Genomic DNA, 24,925 nt, shown 5'->3' with positions numbered 1-24,925 from the left:
TCGATGAAATTATGAGAATTATTTTTGAAAATGTATGTCAAAGAAAATAATTGTGTCCTGACTAAAACATTAAATTAAACTTTCACAATGGCTACTTCTACTTCCTCTTGATACAATTCTCTACCTTACCCAGAGATAAGATATAAATAAATAATTTAAACATTTTAACAGCTTTCTTGTTTTCAAGCAACCTGAATGGTTAGACAGTTCCAATTTAGAGATATATTAAATTTGCCCCCAAACTGCAACTACTTTGAAGAAGATATGGTATTAGTTGTTGAGAGTGGGTTGGAATGGTGGCATGTTTTGTTTTGCTTTGATTTGGCTACTTTGCTTTCCACTGCGTAAGTTTCTCCATGATTACAAAGCTGACAATACTAAAGAATATAAAATAAAATAAATCTTACATAAACCCTAGGGGAAAAAAAAGAAAAGAAAAGAATTCTGAAGAAAGTAAAATAGTCCTCTGATGAAAATGTTTTTGAATAGAGTAAAAATAGGGCTCTGGTGAAAATATTTCATATATGTATTTTTTACAAAAATTAGCATTGAGAACATTTTCCACTTAGATTTTCCTTTGAGATTAACAGAAAATCAATGAGTACAATAAAAATTGTCTCAATTAAGAAGGACATAATCAGGGAAAGAATCAACTGGAGGCATTAATAATTTTAAATTTATTAATCATAAATACAACATTGAAAAGGATATAGATGATTTCATGAAAAATTAATAAGGTCATATGGAAAACATACTAATTCTTCAGAAATATACTAACAACAATATATTCTAGATAAATGGCTAAACATTTATCTAGAATAGTAAACATTTATATAAAATAGTATCTGCTTATACTATTTTACACTATTCATAAAATATAAAATATGTTTCAATTTTTCCTTTTATTTATAGATATAAAGTTATAATTATTTTCTTTGGAAAGAATTTTATTTAAAAATAATTTTTAGATAAACTACTTTATAGGTCTCCCTATTTAATGAAACAAAATTACCGATCAATAAGTAAATGTTTCAAATATATAGTTGTAACTGCTTTTAGTTATCCCAAAAATGCCAGTTTGAAAGGAAAATCTTATGGTTACCATACATATGTAGAACAAAGGAAGAGACCGTAAAACATTTTTCAACTCATAATGCATCTCAGGAAACAAAAGATTAAAGGAAAAAAGGCCTGAAAAGATACATCTGAATAGAGTGGAGTTTCTTTCTTTCTTTTTTTTTAATTTAAGATTTCATCTTTTTAAAAAGTTTTTCAATTGACATTCAGTATTATTTCATAGTAGTCTTAGGTCAAAGCATAATGTTTAGAAAATTATGTAATTTACAAAGTGGTCCTCCCAATAATTCTAGTACCCACCTGGCTCCATACGTAGCTGTTGCAGCATTATTGACTATGTTCTCAATGCTTTACTTTAAATCCCCATGGCTACTTTGTAACTATAAATTTGTACTTCTAAATCCTTTTACCTTTTTCACTAGCTATCCACCACCCTGTCACCTGGCAGCCCTCAGTTTTCCCTGTATCTATGAGTGTGCTTCAGTTTTGTCTGTTTGTTCTTAGGCTCCAGATACAAGAGAAGTTTTTCCTAGCTACCATCCACTCTCATTTATGAGATACGGCTGAGGTACTCTACCAGAAATTTCAACTCTCTCTCAACTTAATTAGAAGGGCCTGCAAGAGAAACACTGTGAATTATCACCATTCTCCATAGTTTGGGAGACAATCATATTTTGTTTCACTTCCAAAACAGGAGATTTTAGGATATGTATCTGTAGCTAAAGACCTCACTGCCTAAAGATACTTTGAAGTAGGACATACATACTTATATTCAGCAACATTTCCCAGAAAATAGAAAACTGTAGAAGAGTTCAAAGGTATAGGTAATTGTTTAAATACATTTTCATTGTTAAAACATTTAATCAAAGTTAAGAAACTATTGCTTTAAACAATGATTTCATTTTACATCCTTAAATTCATTTGAAAAATAAAAAAGTTTATTCTTCATAAAATGGGATTTGTCTGTAATGGCATACCTAAGGAAATAAGTTAGATATTGACTATGCAAATTATCAGCAAAATGTGCACTATTTCTAAAAATATTTTAGTATTTAAGAATAAAATATATTTATTATAATATAAAAATATGTCACCTGGTACCTAAATTCTGCTATATTTTAGAATATTTATCAGAATAATTAATCATTGTTAACCTAATATATTTATTAATCTTATCCCTAAAATAGGTCAGTATAGAAACTCTAAAATTGTATTTTAGTAATAAATGAAACATTTTAATTTAATTTGAAATGAATAAAGCAAAATTAAAAATTTTTGCATATACTTATGCATGCTTTTACCTGAATATGGTTCATCACACTCACAAATGAAACTTTTTCCAGTAATATTGCTCCACTTCTCATGGAAACAGACATGTAGTTGATACTGGTCAATTATTTCTGAGCAATTTATGCCTGAAAAATGAAAGTAAATTAATTCTAACTAGATTAAAATGTTTCCCTTTTATATAGAGTTAGTTATAGTCATTGATTTTCCCCGAATTTTTAAATAATAAGTAATATGAACATTTTGACAAAATGTAATGCTAATTAAGATATATTGTTCCATGATGATGTATTTAAATGGAAAGAGAGTTTCAGTACACTTTAGCATAAGTGTTTCCATCTCCTGGCCCTTGTTATACTATCAGATATTTTTCTGATTGTTGATATTTGACCTTAAGTTAATTTTCATGATAATTCGAATTTGTCAATCATGTTTTGACAGTGGATGGCACATACAAACACCAGTTCTTCAATGTACACTGGTAGCATTGCAGTGGTAATTTGCAAAGTGATGCATTGTGTCTTATACATACCACCTAGTCAGAATCATGCTTAAAAATGAAAAATGGGAAAAACATACCATTTGAAGAGGAACCAGGGTATGAAGTTTTATTTTTATTTATTTTTTATTTTTTCCCCAATTTTTTTATTTAATTATTTTTAAGTACAATTTTCTGCCTGTTACTCCCATCCCCTCCCACCCCCCATGCTTCCCTTCTCCCTCCCATTTCCACCCTTCTCAGTTGTTGTCCATGTATCCTTTATATAGGTTCCTCTAAATCCCTCCCCTGTTTCCCCTGAAATTCCCTCCCCTCTCCCCTCTGGTCATTGTCAGCCTGTTCTCTATTTCAGTGTCTTTGGTTATATTTTGCTTGCTTGTTTGTTTTGTTGTTCATCTTCCTGTTAAAGGTGAGATCATATGGTATTTGTCCTTCACCACCTGGCTTATTTCACTCAGCATAATGCTTTCCAGTTCCATCCATGCTGTTGCAAAAGGTAGGAGCTCCTTCTTTCTTTCTGCAGCATAAAATTCCATTGTGTATATGTACCATAGTTTTTTGATCCATTCATTTACTGATGTTTTAGTTAAGCAAGATCCATAAGCTATAGAGATCTGTTGTATAACCTTTTACTTATTGCTGGCAACAATATTTTATACCCTTAAACATTTAAGAGGGTATATATGTTGTTAGGTTCTATCCACAACATGATAACATCTAACTTACGAGGAAAAAAGAGTAAAGTCTGCTTGAATTCTCAGAAGCTACACACAATATTATAGATCCTATACTTTCTTTTTTTAAATTTATTCAATTATTTTTCAAGTACAGTTTTCTGTCTATTACTCCCATCCCATCCCACCCCTGTGCTCCCCACCCTCCCTCCCATTTCCACCCTTCTCAGTTGTTGTCCATGTATCCTTTATATATGTTCCTCTAAATCCCTCCCCTATTTCCCCTGAAATTCCCTCCCCTCTCCCCTCTGGTCACTGTTAGCCTGTTCTCTATTTCAATTTCTTTGGTTATATTTTGCTTGCTTGTTTGTCTTGTTGTTTAGCTTCCTGTTAAAGGTGAGATCATATGGTATTTATAGATTCTATACTTTCTTGCCCTTGTTTTTATATCAAGTTTTCCAAATTCTACTTATATAAAGTGTTATGGTCTTACTATATCACATACCATAATGTTGCATAGCATATTTTTCTATGTAGTTAATTATCTCATAATATCCTTCATAGAAGAATATTCCTAGAAAATTATGTTGCATGACAATTGAAAAAAGTGTTGCTATATGGCAGTTATAGATAATTTGGCAAAATGCTCCCCATCCCCTATTGTAATTGAATTAATAATTTAATTTTAAAAAGTTTATTGTTATGATCAATGACATCATTTATATAGCTTATAAACTGATATCCTTGCCTCAGAAGTCTTCTTCATTGACCTCCAGATAACCTCCAACACAATGAAAATATAAGTACACATAATTGTGTGCCAAAATATTTCCATTATAAAAACTAAATTAACAGTACAATGTTTGTAGGTCATGTTCTATTTCCACCTTAGGGAGTGTAGTGAGCTACACCTGCTCCCACCTATTTGTGAAATTCTAACCCCCAGGGCCTCAAAATATGACAATATTTGGAAACGGTTTTTGGAGAGCTAATAAGTTAAATAAGGGCATTGGTGTGGGTCCTAATCAAATAAACATGATGTCCTTGTAAGAAAAGAATATGTGGACATGAACACACACATGGAAAGACAATGTGAAGTCACAGAGACGTAGTGACCAGTGGACAAGGAAGAGGAAACCCATTCTGCCTATTCTACAGACAGCTTGATTTTGGACATTTAGACTCCAGAACTCCACAAATAAACTTCTGTTGGTAAAACCACTCAAACTATGCTATTTTGTTATGGAAGCACTAGCAAACTAATACAGTGAGCATTCTCATGGACAACAATATAATGATTGCTGGGGGCAGGGAGTGTTTGGGGTAGATGGAAGAGAGTATTGGGAAGATAAATGATGACAGAAAGAGACTAAACTTGGGACAGTGAACAGACAATACATGTAGTTGATATGTTGTGGAATTGTGCACCTGAAACCTATACAATTTTATTAATGAGTGTCACCCCAATACATTTAATTAGAAGAAAAAAATAAGCAAATAAAAATATAAAACATCAAAATAATAACATGGAACAATAATAACAAAAATATTTTGGTAATGATACATATTTCTGTATCTTATGAAATTTCAAATTGAAGTAATTATTAATAATTAAACTAGTATAATGGTATATTTTCATTGTTTTTAAAAACAAATAATGCTATTAGGTAATTTTATGGTGTTTAAATTTAATGATGTAAATTATCTATGGTTGTGTTTCTAACAAACAAATAAGCATTGGGTAAGAAAATATCACTCTATACATTTACAATAAAATTATTGAAATAATGGTCCATGACATAGGATTATATATGTCAACATTCTGATAGATGATAGAAACTTTTTGATCAAATATTCTTTAAAATTCTTTGGGCAGGTTAAAATGTATGCATGATGATTAGAAGGTTTTAATTATTTTATTTTTTCAATTAATCTCAAATCAGCAATTTGGGTGCTTTCATTTTTTTCCTGCTGAACTGCCTTAATTTTAATTATGTGATATACTCCAGAATGAGTAGGGCAACATATATTTTATCACCAGGACAGGAGAGTCAAATGAAAATTTTTTCCCCAGTTATAAGGGATGATGTTCAGTAGATATTAATAAGCTAGGATTAACTTCTCAAATGGCCTTGGTATTTCTCTACCATAGAGACTAACCTCCCTGAAACATTGGCTTAGATGAATTTTAGAATTTACGATAGCTCATTGAGTTCTTCCATTATATATTCTTTGCACAGCCTTCTCATATTTGGCTCCAAAGGCGTAATCCCATGCTCCATGGAAGAAAGACTTTGTTGAAAACTCCTAAAGCCTGTCCAACAAAATTATAGTTATATTCCTAAACCTAATCTACTCTAATCATATATACTGTTTCCACCACACCCAATCTCATGACCAACATATACTACTAATTTGTGATTTGTTTTCTCATAGTATCATTGCCAACTATACAAAGTATTTCATCTTGCTAGATCATTCTTGTTTTACCCATTATTCTTGTAATTTTCCACTCTGTTTCTGAAGCTATCATTTAAAAGAAACTGTTTTTTAAAAATATTTTTTATTTATTTTTAGAGAGAGAGGACGGGAAGGAGAAATAGTGTGAGAGAAACATCTATGTGTGGTTTCCTCTCATGCATTCCCTACTGGGGACCTGGCCTGCAACCCATGCATGTGCCCCGACTGGGAATCAAACCGGTGGCCCCTTGCTTTACAGGCCCGTGCTCAATCCACTGAGCTACACCAGCCAGGACTAAAAGAAACTCTTGTATAAATTCCCAGACTGGAAATGTTCCTCACAATTCACAATGTTTCTCTTTACTTTCCTCTGATGACCCCAATTCCCTAGTAAACTTTCAAATAAAGATAGTTTATTTTCCTTCAAATCTTCACTTCAGTCTCAGTAGTATAGTTTACATTGTTTTAGATTACCCTTCTCTGGTTTCATCTACTCAACAAATATACTTTTACAACCTCATCATTACTTCTCACTTAGCATATGATAATTAGTTATTAATTGTACCATGTTCTTTTCTTCCTTAGTAGTACCTAGCAATCATTTATAGGTGCCACACTGACATCCATTAAGAACATTGTTTTGGTTCTTAATTATCTTTCGTCTCCAACTCTCCTAAGTGACTCCAATGCCTCTCCTGCAACACCACATAGTTCATTATATTCCTCAACTCAGATTCACACTTCATTTCCACATTATCACCCAGAGCTTTTTTACCCCATACAACCACAAGCTTGGAAATTTCATTGAGTGACTAAAACATATTTTTCTGACCTTATATTTCTAGTGAGAAATTGAGTGAATTTTGAGAGAGATGTGAATATAGGTATTTCAGTCTAAAACATATACAGTGTTTTTAAGAAATCTTCTTAAATTAAGCAAAAAGCTTATTTCAGACACTGTCTGATATGATTTTTCTATATTCTGAATCCAAATTTAGCTCAGCCTAAAAAACTGAGTATTAAAAAAATATGTATGTAGTAGTTTGTAAATTCAGTTTATTTTTGTATTTTAATAAATAGAATATGTTATTTTTAAAGCAGTCTTACCTGTAAATGGTGGGTGACAGATACATTCATATCCTTGCTTATTCCTTTTTTCCCTTTTATTAATGCAACTGCCATTATTTTTACATGGTTTATAAGAACATGCATCAAGTTCCTGGCAGTATTTTCCAGAAAATGGAGGCTCACAATGGCAGTTGTATGTCTTGCTCCAAATTTCAGTAAGACATTTACCATGCCCCGAGCAATACTCAGAACTCAGATATTCCTGGCAGAACTGATCTTTCACTGTTACATTTAGTCGAAGTCCCAGTTGACAAAGCGACGCGCCACTTGCTGTTACTGTGATAAAATAATGTGTCCCAACACTCAGCCACTTAGAATGAACCATGTGCATTCCTTTCAGCTTGCAGCCAAAAAGCAACTGTTCTTCAGCTGTGGTGTTCTGCAGACAGTCAGTGAATGATGCTTCAGAAACATTCATCAAATTCATTTCTGGTGATTGAAGAGATGGTTCAGATGAAATTACAAGAATGTCTCCAAATTGAATTTGCAAAGGACAAATCTGGGGAAAGTTATTGCCTGAAGTACTCATTTTAGCATTTATGTCCTCAAACCAGCAATCTCCATTGACATCCATGCAGATGTTTTCAGATAGTGTCCAATTCACCACATATGATGAGGGTTGTGTATGCCATTCTTTCACCAATTGCCATTTACATATTGTTTTTCCAAGTGTATATATGCTGTGAAGAACCAACAGGCTTAGAAGCATAACTGACTTGTTAGTCATTATAGGAAACAGTATTTTATAATCCACCATGAAAATGATTGATCAACATATGATTTCAATAATGCTGGATATTGCTAAACAGAGATTTGTGTTCAGAGAATTCCCCAGAACTGGCTTTTTGGTTTTCTTTGCTATTCCCAAAGTACAAGTGAACTTGATGACCAGTTATTGATGAAGAATCAGTAGGTTCAACCGTTTTAATTATCCCTTTAAACAGAAAGATACAACATTGTTAGTGAAGGCTTTCCTAAATTACTTAATGATACAAAAATGTCTCAGCTGTTTTCTATAAGGACTGTGTCACTAACAGCTAGGCACCTCCTTTGTGAAACAAGGCCAGGGGAAATGTGATTGTTACGTTGTATCTCATCCTGCCCCATGTAATCACCTGCTTATGAAAAAGTGTGGAGCCATCACATAGTTAAATTAGCAGCTTACTGTAGTCTTTTATATCAAGCTCAAATACAATTGAAACACAGCAATAATTAAGATTATTTTACTCGGTGGATTTTATTTCCTTCAGATATAAGTATCTCTCTCTGATTCGTTTTAGGAAAAAAGTTTTGAGAAGACAAAAATAAGAATAAAATGGTTTAAATATAATGTTCATGTAGTATTTTCATAAGAATATAAGTCCTGAGGTATCTGTGAGTGACAAATCATGTTCTTCTAATGGTAATCCAGGAGGTAGAAGCTCTCAGATATACTAAAGACAGATAAAATTCTGCTGTACAAATGACTAAACTCAGAATAAATCGTCATTCAACTTTTGAAGGAATGGTGGAAGCATGGCAGGCAGAAAAGGGAAGAGAAGATGGAAAGTGGTGTAATGGAAGGATGATGAATACAGGTATTATGGTAGAAATGCTCTCTCTTCTATCACTCACCACTGGTGTGAAAAGAGGGATCCGGAAATCAAGTCTGTTGGAAGACATCACTACTCCCAGAAAGAAGGCAAGAAACCAAACTGGGAGTAATGTGTTCACCCAATTAAGAAGTAGTAACTACTACTCATTGAGGTTTTTCTCTTTGTAAATCACTATACTTAGAGATTAACAAATAAACTACGAACCTCACAACAAAACTCAAATTCAGAGAAGAAAGATAAATGACATAATGAAAATATATGTTCTTCGGACTTCAATTATGTTATTTATTCATTCTATGTCCATAGTCCACATCAGCTTTAATTTGCTTTATAGGTAGGAACATATTAAATATATTAATTTAAAGATATTAACACAGCAGTGTTGAATTAACAAAGTAGTACTGAAGATTGAATTAGACTACTCAATAAGCGGTACCTTTTATTATTGTCCAATTTCACTGGGCAATTAAAATCTACATTTGTCAGATTCAAATATAGATTTCATCCCAACACTGCTATTATACCTTGATTACCAATTAAATATTGTTAAAATAAGATATTTTATAGCATTATAATATATAATTATTTGATATTAATATTAAATATTTATGGTAAGTCCAGTGTTTTGGACAATGGGAATTTTAGATCAGGTAGAAATTAAATTTGAGTTATAAATTACCTTTTTGAAATTCAGTTGTGGGTGTTAGAAATCTATAAAAATATGAAGTTGCATAAGTAATATATTACCTTAATATGTACACAGAATAAGTTAAATTATAACTTTTTTTCTTTTTTAAAAGATTTTATTTATTTATCTTTAGAGGGGAAGGGAAGGAGAGAGGGAGAGAAATATCAATGTATGGTTGCTTCTTGTGCATCCCCTGCCAGGAACTGGCCTGCAACCCAGGTATGTGCCCTGACTGGGAATCGAACCGTGATCGTGTAGTTCACAGGCCCGTATAACTTTCTTAAAACTAAATTTCTGTATGATCATGTTCATTTGAAATATATTAATCATAAATTCTTTTTATATATAATTTTTAAAGATTTTATTTATTTAATTTAAGAGGGGAAAGGAAGAAGAGAGGGAGAGGAAAATATCAATGCATGGCTGCTTTTCGTGAGTCCCCTGCAGGGAACTGGCCTGCAACCCAGGCATGTGCCCTGACTGGGAATCGAACTGCGATCGTGTGGTTCGCAGGCCTGTCAATCCACTGAGCTAAACCAGCCAGGGCTTTAATCATAAATTCTTAATTTAAAATAATAAGCTTTCTAAAATGTAAAGAATACATAAAACAAATCTATTTGATTCTAATCTATATACATGGAAATGTTCTAGGTACTAGGAATTCATCAATAGCCAAGTGAAATTAGATATCGATATAAAGAACTAAAAACTTAATGAAGGAGCTGGATTACTAGAAAAGGAGCATTATCAATTTGTTATAAAAAATAGTCTAGAGAACTCTAAAAACACATAGCAGGTGCATTTAATAGGAAAAAGGGTAAGCTTGGAGAGTGAAATAGATCCATCTGGGAAAATTGCTCAGAAGGAGAATGCCAGGAGAAGAGGTCTAGCTAAAGATTTTGAGATGAGTGTGACACTGGGTATGTTTGAAGAAGAGAATTTGAGCTTTTATTTATCTATTTTTAAAAAGATTTTATTAATTTATCTTTAGAGGAGAAGGGAAGGAGAAAGAGAGAGAAATATCAATGTGTGGTTGCCTCTCATGTGTCCCCCACTGGGAACTGGCCTGTAACCCAGGCATGTGCCCTGACTAGGAATCAAACCGCTATCCTTTGGATCACAGGCATGCACTCTATCCACTGAGCTACACCAGCCAGGGCATAATTTGAGCTTTTAATACAGAGGAAAAATAAATTATCATAAAATATAAGCTTATGATTTCTATAGTATATCAAGAGGGGCAAGCATTGTCAGTAAAAGAGCTCACATATAATGTTAAGGCAATGGAGAACTTGAAGATTTTTATGTGGGCGATTAACAAGAACACTATTTATCTTAATGGCATCAATTTATTTGCAGAGTGAGGAATGTACATACTAGTAGGTACAATTGGGAGAGCTGAGACATATGGGGAAGGCAATAACACTTATCTTGAAGGCTGTTGACCTAAGGAGAGAGAAAGAACCCCAGGAGAAACAGGTGAGAAACAAAATGATAAGGGAGACCGGATGTCAGAATAACACATGCATATATTAAATTTTAAGCCCTTCTGAATGATTTTCTTATAGAAGTACCCAGATATCAATGGTATACACACAGATGAACATAGAAGAGAAGCTGGGCTGGAATTCTAAATCTGATAATACTAATCATATATTTTTATATTTCAATATGTATGTAAAGTTATTGGAAGTTTGTCCTAAAATGTGAAAGACTTGATTTTCTTTAAATAACAAGCAAGGGATACCAGGGATATCACAAGTATGGAATAACACAGTGTAGAGTAGGAGAGAAGAAACAAGACTATTGTAGATTATTAAGGCTGTGACCGGAACTTCAGGAACTTCAGGAATTTATCCTGTGAGGTCTGTTTTCACTATGACATAGGAGGTGATTGGTAAAGATGGTGAGTTTCAAAGGACAATATTGGACAAGATTTGAAATAAAGAGTGAAGAAAATATGAGAGAATGTTAATTAAGAAAACTAGAAGGATCACTAGGCAATATTAAAATACTTTTGTGGCTGTTAAGTCACAAAATTATAGTAGTATCAAACTGCACAGTGCATTCTTTTCCCAGCAGCCTAGTTGAAATGACACAATAAAAAATTAAATAATAAACGGGTTTAAACAAATACAGTCACAAATTTACTTCCACATGGAAATGCTAAGAAAAAGTACACTTGTATTGAAGAATTAGGTCTGTGTGACATTTTTAGACTAGCTGCAGATGTGAGCTCATATTCTTGAGTGGCTAATCCCATGCTTCTCAAAATTCTCTGGGTCCCTAATTATTGTGCATTTATATTTTCTAAGAGAAAGTGACTTGGGTTTTATATTTCCATCTCAAGGAAATTTAAATAAGTAAAAAAGAAGTCAGAAATAAAAACCCAGAAAGTTTCTACAAGGTCAATTTGGATCTATATATGCTGAATACAAAATGCACTGAATTTTATTAGAACAAGATTATTATAAGCATCTCATATGAATACATTGGAATAAAAAGCGATAATTTGTACCCAAAAGATAAGTATAATAATTTGTAACTCAAATTTTAATTTACAAAGACATTGTTCTGCATCTCACAAAGTTTGGTAAGTTATATTTTAATTTCTATTTAGTTTGAAATATTTTAAAATTTGTCTTGAGACTTCTTTTCTAATTGATGTGCTATTTAATAGTGAGTTGTTAAATTTTGAAATATTTGAACACCTATAAGTATCTTTCTGATAGATAATTCTTGTTCTGATCCATTGTGATTTGAGAACATACTTTGCATAATTTTCAACTTTGTAAATTTGTTCAGCTGTGTTTTAGGGCCTAGAATGTGATCTGTCTTGGTGAATGCTCCATGTACACTCAAAGAAAAAGAAAATGTGTATTTTGTTGTTGGGAGGGGTATTCTGTCAATGCCCATTAGATCAAGCTGCTTGATAATGCTGAAATAGTCAACCATATCTTTGTTAGGTTTTTGCCTGGTTTACATAACAATGATTGACATGGGGTATTTGATGTCTCCTACTAAAATAGTGGGTTGGTTAATTTTCCTGTCAGTTTTATCAGTTACTGCCTAAAATCTTTTCACATACTGTCCTTTAAGAATTAGTATGCCTTCTGGGAGAATTGTCTTCTTTATTATTATCTAGTACTCGTCATCTCTGACCACTTTCCTTGCTCTAAACACTGCTTTTTCTATAAATACAGCTACTCCGGCATTTTTTTGAATTAGTGGCAATATGATACGTTTTTCCAAGTCTCTTTACTTTTAACTTGAATCTTTATCATTTAAAGCAGATTTTTATCTGCTTTACACAACAAATAATGTTGTGCAGATTTTTATCTGCTTTACACAACAAATAACGTGCTGAGATAAATGGACCTTTAGTGTGAGAATTCACAGTAATCTGACTGGGCATGGGTGAGTAGTTGCTGTACCTGTGGGTATCAGTGGCTTCAAATTTCATTAGTGCCTTTGTGTTTTACTTCCTTCCTGATTTTGGATTTTCCTAAGTGCTCATCCCCAGACACGTTTGTCTCTTTCACCCTTTTTAGCTGTAATCGACTATTCTCCTATTGAAGTCCTGTTGGTTTGGTGTCAGTGTGGACGAGCATTCTCTATACTTCAAGTTAAATCTAAATTTTCTAAAGGGTCTGTATCTCCAGGCTGTGGCTTTTGCAAGTGATCTTTCTCATATAACTCCCCCCTCTTAGGTGAGAAAGAAAGGCTAGAGGAGCCTGAAGTATGAAGAATGTCCTTACTCACTGTTCTGAGACAAGATTCAAGTAAAACTCCAACTGGTGAGGAGGATTTTGTTATAAAGAAAGCCTGCATTTGTTTCAAAAGGATTAGTCTTCCCATCCTTTTGCCTGGGTCCCAATTGGATCATTGTCAGATTTTTACTATAAGAACTCTGTGAATGTTCTCAAACTAAAGCCCATGAATATGTGGGGGACAAACTAAGCCTGTGTCTCCCAGGAGTTCTTGGCCCACATTGCCTTCAATAATTCAATGAAATTCCCATTTAAGTGTTCATATCAGCTTACGCCTCCAGTGTTTTAGCTTCAAGATATGTGCTAGGACTCACTCCATTCATCTCTCTCTCCAGGTTCCAAGGTGCCAGTTTGCCCCGAAAACTCAGTTTTCTGTAGGTTTAAGAAAAGCCATTGATTTTTATTTCGCTCAGCTTTATCTTGCAATGAGAATGAACATTAAAAGTTCCAGGTTCTTCATATGTTGGAGTTGTAACCCAAAGTCTACATTGAATTTTACTGATTTTTACTTGCTTTTTTCAGATATATTGGTCACTGTCAACTATGCAAGAAAGCGATTTTGTGTACTTTTACTATGAGTAGCTTTACTTGGTATTCCGTTATATGGATATACCAAAAATTGTCTATCCATTTACCTGACGGTGGTCACTGCTGACTCCAGGCATTATATAGTGTAAGTGAAGCTCCTATAAACATTTAATTAGAAGCCGTTTGTGGACTACAATTTTATTGGGCATGTCTGGATTGCTAGGAGTAAAATGGATGATTCACAGGAAAATGGATGACTCAGACGGCTGGTGCATGTTTACCTTAAAAAAAATACTGCCAAATGTTCTCCAAAGTTGTTTTAGCATTTTATATTTCTATCAGGAGTTTTTTGAGGTCCCAGTTATTCCAAATTACCTTCAAAAGTTGGTATAAACAGTCTCTTTTATTTCAGTTAGTCAAACATGTATCTTACTGTGGCTTGATTCCTAATGATCTTGAGTATCTTTCCAACATTTTTTTTTTTGCTATCTGTGTATGCACTTAGGTTAAGTGTTTCTTCAGAAGTACTTCCTACTCTTAATAGGACCCTTTGTTTTCTTATTATTGAATATTGAAAGTGCTTTCTGTTTCCAGATACAAATCTTTTGCTAGATATATTATGTGCAAATATTTTCTCCCAGTCTGTGGCTTAAATTCTCATTTTGTCAACAAGAAATTAATAATCTTTTACAAAGCAGATCTTAATCTTATGTCCAATGTATCCATTGTTTTCTCAAAGCCCTTGAACTTAAGATAAAAATCCTGAAAGTAGCCCTAGCTGGTGTAGCTCAGTGGATTGAGCGCAGGCCTGCGAACCACATGATCACAGTTTGATTCCCAGTCAGGGCACATGCCTGGGTTGCAGGCCAGTTCCCAGCAGGGGACCCACAAGAGGCAACCATACATTGATATTTATGTCCTTCTCTCCTTCCCTTCCCCTCTAAAAATAAATAAATAAACATTTTTTAAAAATCCTGAAAATACAGTGAAATACAGCAAGAGATGTTTTTCATTTGTTTGTTTGTTTTCTGCCTCTCTGTAGACTTCCATCTTAGACCTCTGCAATCTGAACCGACTTCTTTCCAGATGCAAGCCCAGCTTTCCTTTCAGTACTTTCTTTTTTTTTTTAATTATTTTTTTATTTTATTTTATTTTTCAAATATATTTTATTGATTGTGCTATTACAGTTGTCCCATTTTTCCCCCCTTCACTCCCCTCCGCCTTGCACTCCCCCCCACCCACATTCCCCCCCTTTAGTTCATGTCCATGTGTCATACATATAAGTTCTTTGGCATCTACATTTCCTATACTATTCTCACCCTCCCCCTGTCTATTTTTTTTCTATTTTTTCATTTAATTATTTTTCAAGTACAGTTTTCTGTCTATTACTCCCATCCCGTCCCACCCCCCATCCTCCCCCCTCCCTCCCATTTCCACCCTTCTCAGTTGTTGTCCATGTATCCTTTATATAGGTTCCTCTAAATCCCTCCCTTATTTCCCCTGAAATTCCCTCCCCTCTCCCCTCCGGTCACTGTCAGCCTGTTCTCTATTTCAGTGTCTTTGGTTATATTTTGCTTGCTTGTTTGCTTTGTTGTTTAGCTTCCTGTTAGAGGTGAGATCATATGGTATTTGTCCTTCAACACCTGACTTATTTCACTCAGCATAATGCTTTCCAGTTCCATCCATGTTGTTGCACAAGATAGGAGTTCCTTCTTTCTTTCTGCAGCATAAAATTCCATTGTGTATATGTACCATAGTTTTTTCTATCACATAACGTTGCTTTTCCCATTTGCCTCACTTTTCTGTTGCATCCTTGTTTCCTGAACCATGCATGTTGTTTCTGAAGGTGATCCTTTATTTTTGTGGAGAACATTTTCCAGTAGGTCTCTCAGCAAAGGTAAATGGGAAACAAATTTTAAAAGCTCAAATGTCAGAGAATATCATTAAATTCATGCTTTTGATTAATATTTTGAGTATAGAGTGATGAACTGAAGGTTATTTTCTTACAGAAAAAGCATTATTTCATTTCCTTCATTTTTTAAATGAAAAGTCCAATATAATTTTTATTTTTAATTGTTTAATTTTTAATTAAACAATTTACAATTGTTTAATTGTATATTACCTTTTACTTTCTTTTTTTCCTCTCACAAACCTTTTTCTCTGATGTTCTAAATTTTTCAGTGATTAAGACTTGAAGTGTGGCATTTGGAATTCTTTTTTTTAAACATTTTATTTATTTTTAGAGAGAGGGGAAGGGAAGGAAAAAGAGAGGGAGAGAAACATCAATGTGTGGTTGCCTCTCATGTGTCCCCCACTAAGGAACTGGCCTGCATCCCAGGCATGTGCCCTGACTGGGAATTGAACTGGCAACCTTTTGCTTCACAGGCCTGCACGCAATCCACTGAGCTACACCAACAAGGCTAGAATTCTTTAGATGTACCCCCAAAAGGTAGGGGTTTGTTTGAGTTATTTAGAAATTTATGTTATTTAATTGTAAAATGATGTTACTCAAAGCAATTATTTCATTTAATGAATGCCTTCTTTATTCCATCAAGAAATATGATGCAAACAATATTGGATGATGAACATGATACTCCCCTTTTGCCACTTTTTTTCATGTTGAATTATAGAACACTTTTTAACTGTACTTAAAATGCTTAAATGCTAGTGTTTCTATTTGTGAGTTAGAAAACCTTTCATTATAATTCGTTAAGAATACGATTTTAACTTCTTCTGTACAAAGCTTATAATTGTATTCTGGAAGTCATTAAATGAAACTGACAAACACTAATTAGACTGTGCTGCTTTTATTTTTATTTTTTGTGATAAAAATATATTATGCATGCCATTATTTAAAAGAACTACAGAAAAATAACACACCTGTTTATTTTCCGACTAACAGTAAATGGCACTTTTATATATTAAAGAGAAATTTAACTCCAACTAATCTGTAAATAAATGTATCTTAAACCAGAGAAAATTATTAATTAAAATTACTTTTTAATGTGTACTTACTGCATGTATTTATTACTGCAATTTGTTACATAGATTTAGAAACTGTATGTCCTAAGCAGAGTAGGGAAATTATTTTTAGTCTTCCCAGATAGACATTATTTTTCCAATCTAAAGATGAAAAAACCTGGTGTCAGCATCATCAAATAAGTCATTTAAGAGTCCATAGTTTGTATGTCAGAAGCTGAGGATTCAGAACCACTCTAATACACTGGTTACCTTCAGGTCTGTAACCTGTAAAATTTTCACTCAACTTCTCTTGGCACACTTAGACATTAATATCTACAGTAACTTGTCATGCCTTATAGATATTTTATAGGTATAAATATGAGGAATTAAATACATTGCAAGATCATTTTAATTATAGGAATATTTGTAGAAGTTTTCTAAAACACTTGGGGTGCAAATATATTACATTGTAAATGCATTACATTCCCTGACACATATTAAGGCTGAAAAATATTTGTGGAATCACTATAGAAAAAAGGCAAAAAGAAAAGAAAGAAGGAATGATGGGAGAAAGTGAGAGGGGGAGAAAAGAAGGAATTAAAGAAGGATGGAAGATTTAAGGCATTACCATATTGAAATCATTCAATGAGATGATATATGATAAAATCTCTAGCACATTTCTGGCAAATATTATTTAAATTTTATAAGATGTGACATGTCATGGATGGAACTGGAAAGCATTATGCTGAGCGAAATAAGCCAGGCAGTGAAAGACAAATACCATATGATATCACCTTTAACAGGACAAGCAAGCAAAATGTAACCAAAGACATTGAAATACAGAACGTGCTGACAGGGTCTAGAGGGGAGAGGGGAGAGAATCACAGGGGAAAAGGGGAAGTACTCACATGAGCAAGTATAAAGGACACATGGACAATAACTAAGGTGGGGGGGCAGAGATGGGAGGGAGGTGGGGAGCACTGGGGGGGGCAGGGCTGGGAATACAAGAAAGAAAACTGTATTTGAACAAGAGTTAAATAAAAAAAAAGAAATTTCTAAAAAAAAAAAAGATGTGACATGTCAAATATGTATCTTCCCAAATATGGGAAATATTCTATTTATAGACAGATACATTCTAGACGTGAAAGCACGTGTTTCTTACATACATGTGTCTACTTCTAAGCAGTTAGGCCTCTAGGTAGGCAAGAGTCCCTGATAATTCAGACACACACTAAAGCACTTTTATGGTGAATTTAAGGTTCCTAGAAATGTGACCTTAACAATTGAAAGGGAAATTAGGGCATGCAAACAACTATCAGATGTATCATGAATGATAATTTGTCTTTCAGGAGAAAATGCAACGATAAAGGAAAATTAAAATCCCAGAGTAGAATGAAATAATTTCTTAAAGTTATCAGAATGAGTTAACATTTAACTGAAGGCTTAAGCTGTAAAGTTTTTCAAGCTTTGTTCTTTCAATCTTCAACCTTTAAAATTAGCACAATTATTTATCTCCATTTTATACATGAGGGTATGAAAAGGTACATGAATGCATGTTGTTACCACTTCCTCTTTCACCACAACTTCCTTAAAATTCTCCCTACCAGAGCTAATTAATATTTTGGAGGCAATGTAACATAAAGGAACCATAAGTTAATGAAAGAAACAGTGGAACTAGATTCTGGTTCAGACCCTGCTACTTACAAGTCGGAGTACCCCACTTACTAGTCAGAGAACTCATCATTTCGCTAGGAAAGAAAAAAGCTTAGATTGCAAAATCTTTCACGCACCTTTTAGCTCTAACACTATGTGCTGTTGTCGTGCTTTCTATAAGATAATAAAAGGCAATATTTATGATGGCTAATTTTGTGTGTCCACTTGAATGGATCAAGGGATAAGCAGATATCTTATTATTTTAATGTGTGACTGTGAGGGTGTTGCTGAAGAGATTGGCATTTGAATTAGTACAAGGAGAAAAACAGATGTCGGTGGGTACCATCCAGTCTGAGGGGCCCCAGAAGGATATGGACACTAAATATGTGAACCAAACCTTTTCTTTCCTTAGGTGAGGCTGGGATCTAGCTACTCTTTTTGATCTCATGGTGCTGCACCAGGGATAGGAACACTGGTGAGAGGATGTCCCAAATCTTTCTTCCAGCTTCAACAAGTCTAGTTTCACATATGCTTGGGGTACAGGGACCTCTACAATCATTTCTGAAATGTGCACAAAGATGATTTGTCCATGAATTGTTGCTGAATTCACATGTTTGTGTGGGAAAGGAGGGTCTTGGTTTCCCTAGCCTGTAATTTTTCTGCTGCAACACTTTGTGTATTTGCATTCTGCTGGATATACATCACTATCCCCTAAATACTTTGTTTTAAACCAGTTAAGACACACAAATAATTTATAATAAACAAAAGGAGAGGAATCTAATGTATTTTTTACAAAATGCATGGATGTAGACATTTAAATACAGTATATTTTTGAAACAACTATAACAAGGATATGGTTAAGCTAGAAAGTCATGCATTGGACAAGATAATTTTCCTTAGGATGCAACGAGAAGTTTACACACATACACACACATACTATTTCATACACACACACATAGGTACACAATAGACAAGAAGGATGAACTCATCATAGAGTTATTGTGATATCTAATCTACTCATAATATTTCTAAGCAAGTCCAATTCCTTTGTTTGCAAATACTCATCCTATCTACTTGTTATTATTAGCATGGATCACCAACTTTACACAATGATAATTTCATTAGACAAAGGGTATTCTGGTTGTAGTACTAATTGCACATCAAAATATTCTTAGACATATTACATTCTTGCCATTTTCTCAATAGTTTGATGTTATTTCTTTGTAATTGGAGAGACAATTAAAGATCAAGGATGACATACACCATACTCAGGATCAGAGATTTGGGGACACGGATAAAATGATTACTAATGATGACTAGGATTCATACGTTCCAATTTTCACTTGCAAGAGTTACCACTTTTTTATCACTCCTAACTATAAAGTATATAAGAATATACATGCTGAAAAAAAAGAGAAAATATGATTTGTTCATACATATTTAGATTTGAGTCTCTTAACAAAGTTTTTTGACATAAGACAATAAAAAGGCTTTCATTTAATAGATGTAAAACATATGATACAGAATGACTATGCATGCCTAAAATCTGTAGTACTTAAGCACAGGAACTCTGGAATCAAATGCCCAGTTACAAATTTTGGTTTAATCTCTTTCTGTCCTTTCTACCTCCCCCATACTAGATAAATTAAAACAGTTTTTCCACCTGTGAAATGAAAGTAGTGATTGTTTTATCCCATATAGTTATTGTGATAAATGATATAAATTATAAAATATGTTGATACCTCTGACCTTTCAAATAGAAAGTTAGTGATATTTTTGTTTTGTGAAATAGTATATACAAATTTGGGAAAGTCCAATAACCCAGTTTCTTTAAAATGATCTTTCTTGTGTTTTTTAGGCTAATTTATATAGTCATATGCATCTGCAAGTTCACATAAAATGCCCATATTGAAGGTCCAAGATGGCAGAGGAATAATCAGAAGCTACACTAACCTACTCCCAGGACCAATCTGGAATTACAACTAAATTGTACAGAAGTCATCCTGAATAACCAACTGACACTAGCTGGAGAGAAGCCTTATAACTAAAAACAGACAGAAGAAACCATTTCACCACAGTGTGGCTGGTAGGGAGTATGGTGGAGGGTCCAGAGGCCTGGCTCGACTGTCTCAGGCTGCAGCTGAAGTTCTAGAGGGATATTTCCATGACTTGGGGTTCGCCCCTAAGAAGTGTGGGAACTAAACCTCAAGCTGGGCCCCCAGCCTATAGCATCAGAGATGGAAAGGGGCTCAGATAGCATCCAGTTGTGAAAAGTAGCAGGGTTTCTGTCTGCCAGAGAGTGATGGCTAGAGACACAGAGAACCTCTTAAAGGGTCAACACTCAACATTTTGTTTGTAGCCACTTACCCTGGGCTCTGGCAGAGGGAAGGCAGAGTGGAGTACAGATGCTTGAGGAGAATCTGGGGTTGCTGCCTCTGAGGAGAAACTGAAGGAACAGTCACCAGGTTCCCTGTGCTGATTCATCCACCACACTGCAGAAGCCATCCTTCTCAGAGCATCTCTCTCGAAGTGGCACCATCCTGAGCAGAAGTGATAACCCACCCAAAGTAATTATTCTGCCCTGCCCTGTTGTGCTTATGACAGGCTGCTGAATTCAGTTTGATTAGCTTAAACATGACTGATTAGTTTAAACACTAAAGCAGAAAGTACAAAGATACAGCCAAAATAGAGAGATAAAGAAACAGACCCCAAATGAAAGAACATGAGAATTCTCTAGAAGAGCTAGATGAAATGGAGGAAAGTAATTTATCAAATAGAGAGATTAGAGCAATGATTATAAGGATACTCAACAACATGAAAAAAGACATTGAAATCATAAAAGACCAGTCAGAAATTAAGAGTAAAATATCAGAAATAAATAATACACTGGAAGAAATAAATAGTAGGTTAGATAAATCAGAGGGTGGAACCAGTGATTTGGAAGATAAGATAGAAAACATGCACCAGTCAAGACAGCAAAAAAATAATTTAAATAATGAAGAAATATTTTTAAGAAACATTTTAAGAACTGTTTTGAACAATATGAAGTGTAATATCTGCATCACTGGATGCCAGAAGGAAAAGGCACCAATCAAGAGAAGGAAAATCTATTTGAAGAAATCATGACCACAACTTCCTATATTGTAAAGGAAAAAAATGCACAAGTCCAGGAAGCTCAGAGAGTACCAAGCAAGTTGGACCAAAAGAGGCCTACACTGAGGCACATCATAATTAAAATGTCAAGGCTTGAAAACAAGAAGAAAATCCTAAAAGAAAAAAGACAAAAGTAGGCAGTTACCTATAAGAGAGCACTAGTTAGATGTCATCTGATTATTTGACAAAAACATTTCAGGCCAGAAGGGAGTGGGTAGCAATGAAATATTCAAGGTGGTGAAAAGCAAGGACCTACAATCAAGGCCACTTTACCCAGCAAGGCTATCATTTAAAGTTGAAGGAGAAATAAGGAGCTTCCCATACAAAAAAAAGCTAGAGGAGTTTTTTTTGTTTTTTTTTTTTTGACACCAAATCAGTATAGCAACAAATGTTTAAGGGCTTGATAGAAGTAGAAGTAGAAGAAGAAGAAGAAGAAGAAGAAGAAGAAGAAGAAGAAGAAGAAGAAGGAGAAGGAGAAGGAGAAGGAGAAGGAGAAGGAGAAGGAGAAGGAGAAAAGAAAGGAAAAAAGAGCAAAATAGTCTAGCAATAAAATGGTACTACATATGTATTGACCAATAGTCACCTTAAATATAAATGGCTTAAAGCTCCAATTAAGATACTTAGGGTACCTGAATGAATAAGATAACAAGCTCCATAAATATGCTGCCTCTAAGAGACCCATTTCAGTTTGAAGGGTACACAAAAACTAATGTAAAGGGATGGAAAAAGATATTTCAAGCAAAAGGAAAAGAAAAAAGTGGGGGAGCAGGACTTACTAGTATATCCAATGAAATACTTTAAAACCAAGGCTGTAATAAATGACAAAGGAGGACACTACATAATGATAAAGGGAACAATACAAGAGGTTATAACCCCAGTAAACAATTATGCACACAACATAGGGGTACTTATATATGTAAAGCAACTTTTGATGGACATAGAGAGATTGACAGAAAAAAGTCATAGCTGGGATTTTAACACCTCACTGACTTCAACTGATAGATTTTCCAGATAGAAAATTACCAAGGAGACAGTGGTCTTAAATGACACACTAGATTGAATGAATTTAAACGATATATTCAGAGTATTTCATCTCAAAGCAAACAGAGTTTTTAAGTACACATGAAATATTTTCTAGGATAGACCACATGTTAGGACAATAACAAGCCTTAATAAATTTAAGAAGATTGAAATAGTATCAAGCATCTTCTCTGACCACAATGCTTATGAAACTAGAATAAGTTATAAGAAGAACACTGAAAAATTCTCAAAGACATGGAAGCTAATTAACATGTTATTAAACAATGAATGAGTCAATGATGAGATCAAGGAAGAAGTCAAAAGATAGCTTGAAAAAAAATGAAAATGAGGGCAAACAATACAAAATCTGTGGGATACCATGAAATCAATCCTAAGAGGGAAATTCATAGCATTTCAGGCCTATCTCAAAAAACAAACAAACAAAAAAATGGGAAAAAGCTCAAATAAACAATCTAACTTCATACTTAAAGAAACTTGAAAAAATGACAAAGCCCAAACTGAGTAGAAGGAAGGAAATAATAAAGATCAGAGTAGAAATAAAAAAAAAATAGAATCTAAAAAAGATTAAAAAGATCAATGAATCCAAGAGCTGGTCCTTTGAAAAAATAAACAAGATAGACAAACCTTTAACCAGATTCATGAGGAAAAAAAGAGAAAGGATCCAAATAAGTATAATCAGAAATGAAAGTGGAGAAATAACAACTGACACCAGAGAAATACAAATTATTGTAAGAAAATATTATGAGCAACTCTATGCCAACAAATTAGACAACCTGGATGAAAGGGATAAATTCCTAGAAGCATACAATCTTCCAAACTAAATCAGGAAGACTCAGAGAACCTGAGTAGATAGATTACACCTAGTCAAATTGAAGCAGTAATCAGAAACTTCCAATGAATAATAGCCCTGGACTGAATAGCTTCACAGGGGATTTTTCCTAAACGTTCCAAGAAGAACTAATACCACTTCTTCTCAAACTATTTCATAAAATTCCAGAGGAAGGAAGGAACTTATTTTCTGAGGCCAAAATTATCCTAAATCCAAAACCAGATAAAGATACTATAAAGAAAAAAAATATGGGCTGATATCACTGATGAACATAGATATTAAAATTCTCAACAAAATATTAGCAAACCAAGCACAGCAATGCATCAAAAAGTATGTAAGCCATGATCAAGTGGGATGTATTCAGTAACTCAAGGTTGGTATAACATTTACAAGTTAATAAATGTGATTCATCACATAAAAAATGAAGGATAGAAACCACATGATAACATCAACAGATGCAGAAAAACATTTGATAAAATCCAGTGTCAATTTATGATAAAAACTCTCTGCAAAATGGGAATAGAGGGAACACACCTAAACACAATAAAGGTCATATACAACAACACACTGTCAGTATCATAAAAAAGATAAAAACTACAAGCATTCCCCTTAAGATCAGGAGTAATAGAGGGATGCCCACCTTCACCTCTTATTCAACATAGTACTGGAATTCCTAACCATAGTAATCAGACAAGAATGAGAAATAAAAGACATCCAAATTGGAAAGGAAGGAGTAATACTGTATTTATTCGCAGATGACATGATACTTTACATAGAAAACCCCAAAGATTCCACAAGAACCTACTAGAACCGATAAATGAAGTGAACAATGTATGAATACAAAATTAACATCCAGAAATCAGTTGTAACTTTTCATGCTGATAACAAACTAACAGAAAAAAATTATAAAAATAATGCCATCCACAATTGTTTCAAAAAGAATAAGACAACTAGGAATAAATGTAACCATGGATATAAAAGATGTGTACTCAGAAAATTATAAGACACTAAGAAAATAAATTGAAGCAGATACAAGCAAGTGGAAGCACATACCATGTTCATGGATAGGAAGAACTGACATGATTAAAATACTACCCAAAGTAATCTATAGGTTCAATGCAAGTCATATCAAGGTCCCAATGACATATTTCACAGCTCTAGAACAAATACTTAGAAAATCTATATGGAACCATAAAAGGCCCCACATAATACTAGCCATCCTAACAAAGAAGAACAAAATTGAAGGTACCACACAATCTAATATCAAGCTATAATGTAAGGGCATACCAATCAAAATAGTATGGTACTGACATAAAAACAGATACATGGATCACTGGAACATAATAGAGAGCCCAGAAATAAACCCACACCTTTATAGTCAATTAACATTTGCCAGGAAGCAAGCACATGCAATGGGCTAAAGATAGTTCATTTAATAAATGATGTTAGGAAAATTAGACAGATGCATGCAGAAAAAATGATACTAGATTACCTTCTTACACCACACACAAGAATAAATTAAAAATGGATCAAAGACATAAATGTTAGACCCCAAACCATAAAAACCCTAGAAGAAAACATA

The 24,925-nt window shown here is 33.8% G+C and overlaps 1 protein-coding gene across 1 annotated transcript in view; it reads right to left on the bottom strand.

The window, feature by feature from the left end:
• EYS (EGF-like photoreceptor maintenance factor) overlaps nucleotides 1–24,925 on the bottom strand; it is a 240,792-nt gene that overhangs the window by 166,811 nt on the left and 49,056 nt on the right. Inside the window, exons 2-3 of the mRNA XM_037034345.1 lie at nucleotides 7,105–8,059; nucleotides 2,379–2,492 (exon numbers count right to left, since the gene is read on the bottom strand). Coding sequence (XP_036890240.1) covers nucleotides 2,379–2,492; nucleotides 7,105–7,882 — 892 coding nt within the window. The 5' untranslated portion in view covers nucleotides 7,883–8,059. The remainder of the gene's footprint in view (nucleotides 1–2,378; nucleotides 2,493–7,104; nucleotides 8,060–24,925) is intronic.

This window comes from Sturnira hondurensis, unplaced genomic scaffold (genome assembly GCF_014824575.4).
Source record: "Sturnira hondurensis isolate 20B ecotype Veracruz unplaced genomic scaffold, ASM1482457v3 Scaffold0022136, whole genome shotgun sequence".
Taxonomy (NCBI): Eukaryota; Metazoa; Chordata; class Mammalia; order Chiroptera; family Phyllostomidae; genus Sturnira; species Sturnira hondurensis.
This window is presented reverse-complemented; position numbering and strand designations above follow the sequence as displayed.